Below are 13,036 nucleotides of genomic sequence, written 5' to 3'. Positions count from 1 at the left end.
AAAATTATATTCTGAATCTAGAGAAGGGGAAGTTTTGGTATATGCAAATGAATCATTTTGTTTTTTCAGCTAACTGATTTTGTATCATGGAGCAATATAATTAAAACCTCTTAGTCTTCTAAAATACTTTATTAAAAATTTATTTTAGAAAATTTTAAAGGATATTTAATGATAATTTAGAACATTGTTAAATCATCATATAGTTGTTTCTGATTAAACCCAACTTTTCCTAAGTGTAACTAATCAATGACTAGGCTGTACCTTTACAATTCATGACACACTTCAGCTTGGTGTCAAACCTCTGAGGGCTTTAGCTTCATTTTATGTTAAAATGCTGATAAGCTCTCCTGCCCCAATCTATTTTGTCTAGCCTTCTCTGGCCTAGGTTGCTACTTCTTCAAATATTATATAAGAGGTGGCTGCCAGGAAAAAACAAATTTGGTAGTTATCCTTTAGTCTTGTTGCTGAAAGATTTTTGAAAATACTTAGTTTTCTCTTACTTACCAGATACTATTATAACTCTTGATTGAATGGTCTTAGTAAAGAAATGGGTGTATAGCTTAGTGATAGAGCGCTTGCTTAGCAAGCATGAGGTCCTGGGTTCAATCCCCAGTACCTCCATTAAAAAAAAAAAGGTTAATTTAATTGTAAATGACTATAATTCAATTTAAAAAAAAAAGGATGAAGTTCCTAAAACAAAAAAAAGTCTTCTCTCCTTAGTCTTTTATTTTGAAAATTTTCAATCTACAGAAAATTATATAGTAAACATCATGTATCTTTCATCTAGATTCATCATTTGCAAAACTTTTTTCTATATTGGTTTTTATCTTTCCTTCTCTATACAAATATATGTGCTTTTTTGGGGGGTGCCATTTGAAAGAAGTTGTATATATCGTGACATGTCATCTCTAAATACTTCTGTCAAAGGATTTTTCTTGTACTTCTTTTACTTCTTGTACATACCCACTAAACTAGAATATTTTTAAGTGTTGTTGATGAATGGTGCCGGAGGATACATGGCCTGACTTCCTCATGTCTAGACTTTCCCCAAATTATGTTTTCCCCTTACTTTACATTACATTCTCTTTTTGTTGTTTTATTTCTAATTACCCTTTATAACCACCTATCATCACTACTCTCACTACTCCTTTCAGATATCCTTTTTCTTTTTCCACTTTAAGAAATTTATGGTAAAATATATATAACAAAATTTACTATTGAAGTGTACAATTCAGTGGCATCAATTATATTCACAGTGTTGTACGGCCATCAGTATTATCTAAAACTTGAAAACTTGAATCACTCCAAACAAGAAACTCTGTGACCATTAAGCAGTAACTCACCATCCCCCCTCCTCTAGCCTATGGTAACCTCTAATTTACCTTCTGTCTCTGTATTTGTCTAATCTATGTAGTCCAAATAAGTGAAATCGTACAATATTTGTCCTTTTTTATCTGGCTTATTTCAGTTTGGATGTCTTTAAGGTTCATCCTTTTTGTATCGTGTATCAGAACATCATTCCTTTTTATAGCTAAGTAAAAAGTCCCTTGTATGTGTATACTACATTTTATTGATCTTTTCATCTGTTAATAGACACGGGCTGTTTCCATCTTTTGGCTATTGTGACTAATTCTGAAATGAACCTTGGTGTACAAGTGTCTCTTTGAGTCTCTGCTTTCAGTCTTTTGGGGTATATACCTAGGAGTGGATTTGCTGGGTCATATGGTAATTTTATATTTAGCTTTTTGAGAAACTGTCAAACTGTTCCCCAGGGTGGCTGTGCCATATTATGTTCTCACTATGTATGAGGGATCCAGTTTCTCCACATCCTTGCCAATGCTTATTTTCCCTTTCTTTGATTACAGCCATCTTAGTAGGTGTAAAGTGGTATTTCATTGTGATGTTGAGTATCTTTTCATGAGTTTATTGTTCATTTGCATATCTTTGGAGAAATGTTTATTCAAGTCCTTTGTTGATTTTAAAAATTGAGTGGTTTATCTTTGTTGTTGGGTTTAGGAGTTCTTTATATGTTTTTGATATTACGCCCTTGTCAGATACATGGTTTGCAAATGTTTTCTTCCATTCTGTAGATTGTCTTTTCACTTTCTGGATAATATCCTTTGATGTTGAAAAGTTTTTAATTTTGATGAAGTCTAGCTTACCTATTTTTTCTTCTGCTGTGGTTTTTCTGATAGCTTAGTAACAGAACCACCAGTAAATTTATCAGTTGTTGTTAGATGATTTTTCCCCTGATGACAGATTAGGGTTTGCACTGCCTTGTTTGGTCCAGGATCAACAAAAAATAACAATAAAAAATAAACACTGAATGAGTATTAGGTGTGCTAGGTGCCTTTGGGAAGCATGAGAAAAGAAAATTCTAAGGAAGAAAGGGGTTATAATTTCATTCTGGCCAGGTAAATTGTACTGAAACCCTGTAACCTCCCAAAGAGATTAGAAGATACAGTCTTCTCCATCATTTTCTGGAAGAAATTTAAGTCAGAACTAGTATCTCTACTGCACTAATCAGGTTCCTGGCATCTGCTCTGGGTCCAAGTTCCTCCTACACTTCAGCCTGTGGAGGTTCCAGGTTGCTTGTTTCTACATTTTACTGAATTTCATACTTAGCTCAGCTAGCTTCTTACCTTTCCTGCCTAGTCCAGTTGTCTTTACAGGCTGCTTAAGAAACTCAGAGTAAACGGGTTCCTTTCAGGTAGACTAACATTTTAGACCAGACTTTAAATCTGTTTTATTGCACTAGAAAAATGAATTTCACATTTATACCCCTGAAATTCCTTTAAGAAGCTCTGTATGTGTTGCTGTTAGTTAAAATAGTCAGGCTTTTCCTATGTATGGCATGAGTGCTTTCTCTCTAGTATATTTTCTCTTAGATGATGACCTGGTAATTGTTCACTTTTCCCTTCAAACTATGAAAACACAGATACTCAGTGCTCTCAATGTTTAAGAATTGTTTATTCTCATTTTCCCCCTAGCGGATCTAAAAAGAACCATTGCTGTCCTTTTGGATGACATTTTACAACGTTTGGTAAAGCTGGAGAACAAAGTTGACTATATTGTTGTGAATGGCTCAGCAACCAACACTACCAATGGTACCAGTGGGAACCTTGTGCCAGTAACCACAAATAAAAGGATAAATGCATCAGGCAGCATTAGATAGCAGTCGAGGATCACCCTGTGCTGCTCCATTCACCATGGATTATATCCTATGGCAGAAAAGCTTTTAAATCGCTGGCTAGGATAGAGTAATACTTCACAACAAAAGCTCTACGCATTTTCAAGGAATATGCTGGATTCGTGGAACTCTAATTCTGTATATACATTTTTAAAGTTACTAGTTTGCTTTCAGGCACGTTTCTTCAATGCTCTACTGTATCCTTAAAGGGAATTTGATTAACATGGTTGATGAACTAAGCAGGTAGGTGACCTTTGTGTAAATCTTTGTGTTTGAGATCAAGTTGAAACAAAAACACTGAAAGACATGGATTCACTTCTATAAAATATTTATTTAAATATATAACATGTTTTTCAGAAAGTGAACAATATCATTGAATCATTGTCACTTGTTCTCAGTAGATGTAACTGTTGGACTAATACTGTTAGAAAATGTGATTTCCCATGCTGTATTTTGTTACCAGATTATGAGCAGAGAGAAAAGAAGTATAATGTTGAAAATAATGTTTTGAAGTCATGACCCAAAGAATGTCTTCATTTTGCACTATCCCTTCAGAATAACTGGAGGTTAATTATTGTATATTTAAAAAATTACATTTGTAAGAGTAGAATCTTGAAATGGGTAGTAGCCACTGTCCGTAAACTATTCTAAACATTGGAACAATTAAATAACGTTAAAGTAGTAACCTTTAATCTCACCATGTAACATCTTCTTACATACTTATATTCTGAAGAGTAAAAGATATTTTTGTGATAAGATTAAAAATAACTATTCATGATTTTTCACATACATGAATGTTAATTTGAAAGTGTAACCCTTTGAGTGATTTTGCTGTCAAGAAAGCACATTATTTCCATATTTGGGTAATTTTTGCTTTTTTTTTTTTTTTTGGCAAGGGAGGGGGAAACATATCTGTGAGACTGGGACTCTTAGGGACTTTAGCCAAATGTATATAATAAAGGTATTTGTGTTGCATTAAATTGTTTGGAAAATGTTAACATTAGAGTATGTAGAGTATCTGCTTTATGAAATTTTGGATTTGTATAACATATATACTAGATATTCATTTTATATAATGACCACTTAAAAAATAATTAAGAACGTTTAAAATATAATTTAAATTATAAAGATGGACTATCTTTTCAGGAAGACAGCTGTTGTATATAGCACAAGAGATCCTAACTTGGGGTAATTCTAGTAGAGAGCGAAGTCCACCCTTATTTAAATTTCCCTTGTAGCAAGTTTAATTGCCATATGGTGCCCTATATTTCATAGTATTTATTCTCTATAATAACTGCTGAACTGCAGCTAGCTTCTAGATTTAAACTGTATTGAATTTAATTTTGGATATTGTGTTGTTCATTATTACAATATGCTACCACATGTAGTAGCAATAATTATAATGTTTTATTAAAATAAATATGAGAAAATACTGTTTCATGAAAGGTAGCTTTCCAGACTTTTCCCTGTACCCTACCTTTATGTGAAGAAATTATTTACATTTCCAGGTGAAGTTTGGAATAATTTTGTTTGGTCTCTCTTATTAGATGTGGACATTTTTATTTTTTGTTTTTGTTTTCAGGGATGAAATAAAATGTATTATTTGTACTTTAAAGTGTTACAAGTTTTTTTCTTTAATAGTGATAGTACATTTAACAAATGGTAAATGACTAAAAGGAATCTTAGATAATTTTGGGTTTTGTTCTGTCAACTCCATATAGTTTTTTCAAAAGAGAAAAATGAAAGATTGCCTTGTTCAGGTTCTGAGAGTCTTGAGTTCAGAGATCAATGGGAACAAACCTGGGGATTGTGATGGGAGGTGGTTCTGAGGTTTGTACCCTCAAGTTGAAGTTTACTGTTGAGTTTTAAAAAATCATGCCTTAGTATTTGTATCTTCAGTTAATCTCAGTTAATCGGGACATTAGCACAGAGGGCATCACCAAAGATACTGAAAGCTTTCACATTTATTTCAGGGTATCTTTGAGTTTAAACACTACACTGGTTAAAAAAAAAAGCCATTTAAACATACATAATTAATGATAACTTGGGTCTCATTTATCTTCAAAAAACACTTAGGACCTTGACTGTGAAGTTAGGTGGACCGTAGAGGCTCAGGTTTACCTTTTTAGTGACATTATAATCCTCCTCATTTTGAATTTAAAGAATCTGCCTCATCTCATTTAATTATGTCTTAGAATCCTAAAGTGTTAACAGTTTGTATAGGAACCTATGACTTGCACATTTGGTTTAATTGTAGACACTGTTCTGTTTTTAACACTTTGAGCTGAATAGCTAACAATGTAGTTACACTGTTTTCCCTTTTTTTTAATTTTAGAGAAATGTTTACCTGAAAGGAGGGACATGATATAATGAAAAAGGTAAAAATAAATATAGCGGTTAATTGAAATCATTTTAAAAAATTGATTCTTACCTTTTGGTTGAAGGAATGGTAGGTTTCATCGTGTGAAAAAGCTCAAGAGCTAGAGAGAGAGAGGAGAGAAAGAAATGAATATGAGAATGAGAATAAATGGGTGGGGGGATTTGAAATTTTTCTACTCAGGGATAACCACTTATTGACATTTTAGGATATAAATGGGAATCTGATCTTGTCTGCTCACACTCTACTGATATCTCACTTCCATTTAAAGTAAAGCACTTCCACTGTGGCCACAAAAGTTCTAATTTGCCCCTGACTGCCTCCTGACCTCATCTTTTACCACCTTCTTCCTTCCTAATTCCTTTTCAGCCACGCGATCTTTCTCTTCCTAGGACATACCAAACAGCTTCAAACTTGTTATTCCTTTATTTGCAACTCCCCTTCTTCATGGGGTATCTTCATGGTTCCCTCCCTCACATCAGTCAGGTGTCTCCTCAAATGTTACTTCTTCACTGAAGTTGTCTCTGACCACCTACCTAAAATAGCATGCCTCTAGCACTCTTCTCACCCTTTTACATTTCTTCATTGTTCTGTTATACCTGACAAATTGCATATAGTAACTTACTGTGTTTTTTCTGACACTTCTTAGAATCTAATTCACTGATATAACTTGGGCATATACATTTATGTACACATATACATTGTGTGTCTGGCACATCGTAGGTGCCTGATAGGTATTTGTTAAAGCAAGTTCCTAAGCCATTTTATACTTTTTGCTTTGTGCATCTATATAAGCCTATATATATATAAATATATATATATTCTCTTTGTACAGCATATCATGAACTTCTTTCCAAGTCATTAAGTATATAACTTTCATGGTTATTTCATTGTGTGGCTATATTACAGTTGCTATATCTTTCACTCAATTGTTAGGCATTTTGGTTGCAGATAAAAGATTTAGACTTAGGTGTGGGACAAGTCTAAAGCCTGCCGTCTTTGCATTATTTCATGCTGTCATTTTTATTTTAAGTGTTAGAGGGTAACCTAATAAAGTGTGATTAATATCCATTTGGGGAGACAGGGTGGTGAAATATCTGCCATAAGAACAGAAAATCCAAAATTGGTGCTCATCCTCAGACCTTGTTTTATATCATGAGCAGTGGGTTAGAAGCATTTTGCACAGTAGGGAAAAGACTGGGAATAAAATGTAGAGTGGCTATTCTGTAATTGGGTTAAAAGCTGGGAGAGGATTGTTTCGTGGTCAGACTTGTGCTTGGTAAGATCAAGTTCGTCGTTTTATAGCTTGTGGCTTAAAATGAATCAGTAATATTAGTTTGCATTTAAATAAGGAAGTTAAGCCATAAGGATTTTTTAAAATCACTGTTTTTTAGATTTTTACCAATGTCAGTGTCTTTAAAACACCTTTCCAGAATGAGTTTAGCTTAGGACCTCAAGTGAATCCTTAGTAGGTCAAGTGTAACTTCACATTGCTTCTAAATGTTGATTAGCATCATCATTCACTTAAATAAATCATTATTTTTCTTTTAGCTGTCTTGGGTGCTTAATTCATCCACCTACCCACTCTTTCTTTAATATCTAATACTGATTAGACATTTTTAATATCAATTTTTTGGGGGCAGAGAAATAAATTATGGTTCTAAGGAGTTTTGTTTGTTTGTCTGTTTTTTGGGGGAGGTAATTAGGTTTACTTATTTATTTATTTTTAGAGCAGGTACTGGGATTGAACCCAGGACCTTGTGTATGCCAAGCATACACTTTACCACTTGAGCTATACCCTCCCCGCTCTAAGGAGTTTTTTAAAGTGGAAGGGTGATATGGTAGATACAATACCAAAACTTGAGAAAAGGAAACATTTTGAACCACTGGTGTGTTCAAACACAGAACAAGTTATGTTCAATTTTGAGATAAATGTGTTCTTTATTTGTTTGTGAAGATAAACTTCATGAGTCTGAAAAGGAAGAAAAAAATTCCCTTTTATTCTTTTCTTGAAATCTGAACTGGGTGTTTCAGACCAAAAGCTTTGAGTGGGTGGCTGAAGCAGGAGCACAGAAGGGGACCGCTGCCAGGTAAGAAGGGCCGTGGCCTCTGCCTCCTGGAGGAGGCTCCATACCTTGTATATTAAAAACTATTCCAACCAGAATGTGCTCTGGGAGGAATGATTTAGGGCAAGAATGATTTGGAGACTCTTTTTAATAATATCCTTCATGTAATGAGATTGTTACAGTCATAATTATTGAGCATCTACTAAGGGCTGTGCTGCACACTGTGCTCGTCATGTATGGTGTTTAATCTTCAAAACAATCTTGTGAGGTAGGTTCTGTTACCCACATTCTGTAGATGGACCCCGGGGCAGAGATGCGGGTTATGGGGGCTCTGGTCACGGACCTTGCAGACTGCCCAGCAGAGATGCAGACCCAGAAGAGCTGGTCTCCAGAGTCTCTACTCGTGACTACCATGCCTTACCAGCGGTTCTGCTAATCTTGGTTTAAGTAAACTGACACATTCCCTTTCCTCCCTGTATCTTGTTAGGGACTTCTCTCCTCTGATCCAAGAGAGAACTCATTACTCTGTTCTCAAAGGCTGGGGTCAGCAGAGCGCACACAACATGTGTTAGGGTCCCAGGCACTGGCGGTAGCCCACACCTAGGCTGATGGCCCAGGATGCCTGGGGTTTGGGGGTGAAGGGAGATGAACCCATGCCGTGGTATTCAGGAGCTTATGAACGAGCTTGCTGCAACGTGTCTCTTATGTTCCATCCTGGAATAAAGGGAAGAGAGGGACCGGCTTAGTGCATGTTGTCCAGGGTGAAGAGAATCTCAGTCTCCCCTCAAGGCCATTTTTTCTGCACACCATGGGATTCAGGGCACTGTTAACTCACCCACTGGCAGTTCTCCATCCCCGTAAAATCTAGTATTTGCAAGGCTTAGGTTAGGGACTTCCTGGGGCCAAAATATTTTCACTTCCTGGAGGCTAGACAGAGTGGGATTCAAGATGACACTCTTGGTCTGTTATTTTGCTCCTTGTAATCTCTTTAGGTTTCACAGATAGATCATTTGGTGACTTAAAGGAGCCTGAGATTGTCTTGATATTTACTTGATAGTGTCTGATTTAAGAGTGTTTCACAGAATAACTCGAGTTTTATAAGATACTACCTGGCAGAGCCTTGAAAAACCTCTAGCCATTTCTCCAAAGCTTGCCTGTTGATTTGAGAGCATTTTAAATTGTGGAAGCTCTGGATCCACCTTTTCTCTTTCTCTGGATGACTTCTGCCTACTGCACATCGTCCATGCACTGATCATCAGGCTGGACTTGACCTCTCCATGGAGAAGTGAGGGAAAAAATTTCATGAAAGTCCTCTGTTTTTAGCATTGTTCATCATTACTCCCATACAATAAAAGGGCAGGTCTTTGGTCTTCTTCCTGAACCTGATGTAGTTACTAATAGAAAAAATGTAAAGAATGCTTACTTTGAATTGTAAGAATGAGTTTTAGCTACAGATGCCCTTCTCCTTTTAGCTTCCAGGCAAAGACACACTTGGAGGAGGAGGAAGGCAGGCAGAAGTTGAGGGGAGGTTATCATATTAATGTAGTTTGTTCTCTTTTTCTCTTCAGACTGCTGCCATTTTCAGCCTTGGAAAACACCTAAGTGGCACTTGGAATTAAACTCACCCAGGGAAGGTGAAATGAATATTGAGAGTTCAAGTAAAAATCACTTTCTGTCTCTCCACATGATTTAATTCCTCTTTTTATCTTCTTTCCTAAATATCATATGTTAAAAACAATATTGGGTTTAAACGTAGTGCTAAATCACCATGGTTAACAGCAGAAGAAAGGTAGCTGTTTCTCTAAACAGGTGACTTCTGACAGAGCCTCAGCTGAGGGGCGGAAGAGACTGCAGAAGTCTCTGCTCTGCCTTCCGTTTCTAGAAAGAAAGTTTTCCTGAGGTTAAAGAGGAAGCCAAGGTGCCTACTCTAAAACAGGCAAGTGTTTCTTGTTGTTGCTCAGTTAACTTTATCAGGGAAATAATGAGCTGGGTTCTTTTACCCTCAGGAAGACTTAAGCTGTACCTTCCACCTCTTTCTTCAGGGAGTCTTCACTTTACATACACTGATGCCAAGGTAGGGAGAATTGGTTTCTTTACAACCCAGAAGCTTAGATGGAAAGTATTTTTTGCCTCTGCAAAAGCAAAATAGCTAGTATTTCTTGCTGATGATAAGGCATGAATGCTGGCTGCATAGAAATAGTGTCCCAACTCCCAGCACAGTTGGGACCCTTTGCCATCTTAGGATGTCCTGTTGGAATTCCAAACAGGTGAAGCCGAGCCCAGAGCTGGTCACAACTGTGAAACAATCCTATTGTTTCCTACTGCCAGGCTCTCGCTGCCCAACTTTATATCATATAGTCCAGATTTGTTTTTTCCATTTCCTTGCCTGGAATGCCTTTCCCTTATTCGCCTTTGTTTCAGTCCGGTTCTTTTTTCTAGTGTGCTTCTCAAGTTTTACCTACTTAGTATTCCAAGTTTCCAGTTCCCAGCCTTAAGAGATCGCCCTTTTCTCTGGAATGCCGTTATCACTTGTGGACTCTTGCTTCATTCACTCAGTCAGCATTCATGCTGGTCCCTCCGTCTGGAATGCGCTTCTCCCAACTCTTTGCACGAGTGGTGTCTTCTCATTTTTCAAGTCTGAACTGATTCCCTTATTCCATTTACTTCTTGAAGAAAGTGGGACAGTAGTCCAGTAGAATGTTGCAACTGCATCCTTGTGGTTGCTAATTTGCTTCTCCGTCTTCTGTTTTTCCTGTTGTCTGGAGGTTAGATCTAAAGACTTGATGAAATTCTGTTTCAGGTTTTTGACAACACTAAGAAGTGTATAGTCAAAATATTTTGTTCTAAGATCAATTGAAGTAATTCTCTTCTCTCTGATTTTGTCACTAAACTGATGTACCATTAGGTACATTTGTGTCAGTTTGTTTTCAAATTCTAGGCATTGGCTTTTATTTTCTTTTAAAATTAGTTTTGTGTTTTGCTTACTGCCTTCTTCTTGGAATACTTCTTTCACTTGTCTTCTGAGACACTACTTTTTTTGTGTGTTCCTTTCTAATGATGCTAGAGTTTCCTAGCTCCTACTTTTTCAGTATTAAGTTACCTGAGATGCTAAATTTTGAATCAGGAAGTTGTTTGTTGGAAATTGGCATAGAATATTTATCCTAGGCACTGGTGAGGACCAGCGAGATATTCCTACACCATTACAAAGAAGAATCCTCTATTCACTGAGTTATGTCTGTCTCTCAGAATCATTATCTTACTCCTGTGTTTCAGTCTGCTCAGCCAGATATAGCTAGTGGTTCAGAGAGGAATGGCGATAGAACTTGGGAAGAATCTCAGAAGTACTAGTTGTTAAGCCAGGCTCTTTTTGATAAGACACCCAGGGTGACCTATTTGAGACCCTCCTGTCTATTCTATAACCTCCCCTGGGTGGAATGTGGCTGGGGTTTCCATAACTTGAGGGACTTTGTCATAATCAAGGAACTACAGCAATTGCTCAGTGTCCCTGATAGACTAGAGAAAAGAAAAGCTTTATTATAGAAGTCTCCATGCATTCTTTAGAAGCCTGAGCTAAGTAGAAGTGGCTCAGGACTTTACTTGGAGTTCTCAAAGACATGTGTCTCCATGTTTGGCTTGTAGGTGATGCTGCCATAGGCCATCAGAGACCCGTAACATGTTAGCCTGAAAAAAGTGCAGTGCTAGGTACCCAATAACCTTGTCAGTGTGAAGTCTTCCAAGATGCAGGCCATACAATGCTTAAAGAAGTGAAGGTATTTTACAACCTAGATAACATTGCAACGTGTTTGTACTGATTTGAGTCTTGTCTGAAAGGCTGTTTTTCACTTACCTTCTCATTATAGGAGGTTATAAGCACCCTGGAGTTCCTATTTAATAAGGACTCCTTGCTCCAGGGAGCTGGTTCAGAAGATGAGCAGTCAATGGGATCCAATAACTCATGGGGTAGACCAGTCTAAGACTTCTGTGGCCATGGACACAAAGCTCACCTTCTTTTGTTCTCCTGACGAATACTGGAGCTACCTGTGGCATTTCGAAGGACTTATCAGTCACCTAGAGAGGAGAGACAGTCGTACAATGTAAAGTGCTGCTAAGTTCAATAATAGAATTCAGAAAAAGAACAGTCTTTGGGAAGTGGGAATCAAGGGAGACTCATAGAAGCCTGGATTCTCATCCTGAATTTTCAAGGTGAGGAGTTTGTATGGTAGACAAGGGAGACAAAGGTGAGTGTTCCAGAAATATTGCCAGCATAAGCAATAAGACCCAGAAATCTGAAATTATCTAAATATTAGTGAAAACTTCTCATGCTATTAGCTACTTCAACGTTTTTAAAGGGCTGAATATTGCAGGGCTGGGAAACAGAGTTACCTTCTTTCCAGAGGAGAGGAAATTTGAGCTGAGTCCTGAGGACTGGAGTTTGATAAGTAGAAACTGCAGGGAGGAAGGCTGATGCTGCATTAGGTGGTTTGTGATGGTGAAGGAAAGGCCAAGGACACTGCAGAGATGTCAGCAATATTTAGCTGCTTAGTCAGCTACATTCTCTTTAGGCTACTTAAGTCAAGTTTTCTATTATTTTTAGGAAAGTGCACTCCTAACTTTAGAGAGTTCAGTACCACAATGGGGTCCTAAACGTAAGAGACTCTAAAACATGGAACTGGCTGAATAGAGGAGTTAGGATAGCAGGCAGTGAGGGCATACAATTTTCCTAGGCTGGTGATGACAGTGGAAAAATTGGTCAAATTATCATTTGTTATGTTTTGGGACCAAGAATGTATAGCAATAACAAGTCTATAGCAATAACAAGTCTATAGTTTTAACAAGTAAATGTTTGGAAAATCTCAGGTTTTTGATGTGTGTTGGCTACTTCTTGCCGCTGAAAATAAAAGGATGGAAAAAGATATACAATCAAAACAAAGTTGGTGTAGGTTTATTAATATTAAGTAAAACCGACTTTAAACAAACAAAAAAACCCCACTAGAAATGGATTTACTTCACAATGATATATGGTTTTAATGCACCAAATGTAACAATTACAATTCTAAATTCATATTGCCTAATATTTGCCTAATACAAGTTTAGTACTCAAAATGTATAAAGCAAAAAGTGCAGGAAGTGATTAGGTGAAAAGTGGAAGGGGAACATCATGGGTCAGCCTGGCAACAACTGAACACAGTGATCAATCTTAATGTTACAGAGAAGGAGAGTATAGCTCAAGTGGTAGAGTGCATGCTTAGCATGCATGGGTCCTAGGTTCAATTCCCAATACCTCCATTAAAGGAAAAAAAAATTAAATAAATAAACCTAGTAACCACCCCCCCACCAAAAAATCTTAACGTTGCAGAGATAACTGAACCTCGTATGTATACTCCAGATGGAAGTGTACACCAC

At 36.9% G+C, this 13,036-nt stretch overlaps 2 protein-coding genes and 1 long non-coding RNA gene across 10 annotated transcripts in view; 2 read left to right on the top strand and 1 right to left on the bottom strand.

Annotated features, from left to right (window-relative positions):
- The window catches only part of CCDC126 (coiled-coil domain containing 126), a 56,217-nt gene extending 51,412 nt beyond the window's left edge, over positions 1-4,805 (top strand). For 4 of the 5 annotated variants that reach the window (XM_072964837.1, XM_072964839.1, XM_072964835.1 and 1 more), the window contains one exon: positions 2,991-3,293. In XM_072964837.1, coding sequence (XP_072820938.1) covers positions 2,991-3,175 — 185 coding nt within the window. In that variant the 3' untranslated portion in view covers positions 3,176-3,293. Of the gene's footprint in view, positions 1-2,990 lie in introns of all 5 variants that reach the window. The other variant, XM_072964834.1, reaches the window with a different exon arrangement.
- Positions 1-13,036, bottom strand: part of LOC140697406 (uncharacterized) — a 29,051-nt gene that overhangs the window by 11,843 nt on the left and 4,172 nt on the right. For both annotated transcript variants that reach the window (XR_012074412.1, XR_012074411.1), the window contains exons 2-3: positions 11,638-11,701; positions 5,622-5,670 (exon numbers count right to left, since the gene is read on the bottom strand). This is a non-coding gene — a long non-coding RNA (uncharacterized lncRNA). The remainder of the gene's footprint in view (positions 1-5,621; positions 5,671-11,637; positions 11,702-13,036) is intronic.
- FAM221A (family with sequence similarity 221 member A) overlaps positions 3,345-13,036 on the top strand; it is a 32,941-nt gene continuing 23,249 nt past the window's right edge. For 2 of the 3 annotated variants that reach the window (XM_072964832.1, XM_072964831.1), the window contains exons 1-2: positions 3,345-3,433; positions 5,526-5,568. The gene's annotated coding sequence lies outside the window, so the exon portion shown is untranslated. Of the gene's footprint in view, positions 3,434-5,525; positions 5,569-11,477; positions 11,837-13,036 lie in introns of those variants that run through there. The other variant, XM_072964833.1, reaches the window with a different exon arrangement.

The sequence above is a fragment of the Vicugna pacos genome, chromosome 7 (genome assembly GCF_048564905.1).
Source record: "Vicugna pacos chromosome 7, VicPac4, whole genome shotgun sequence".
Taxonomy (NCBI): domain Eukaryota; kingdom Metazoa; phylum Chordata; class Mammalia; order Artiodactyla; family Camelidae; genus Vicugna; species Vicugna pacos.
The sequence above is the reverse complement of the archived record's forward strand: the minus strand, read 5'-3'. Positions and strand labels throughout refer to the sequence as shown.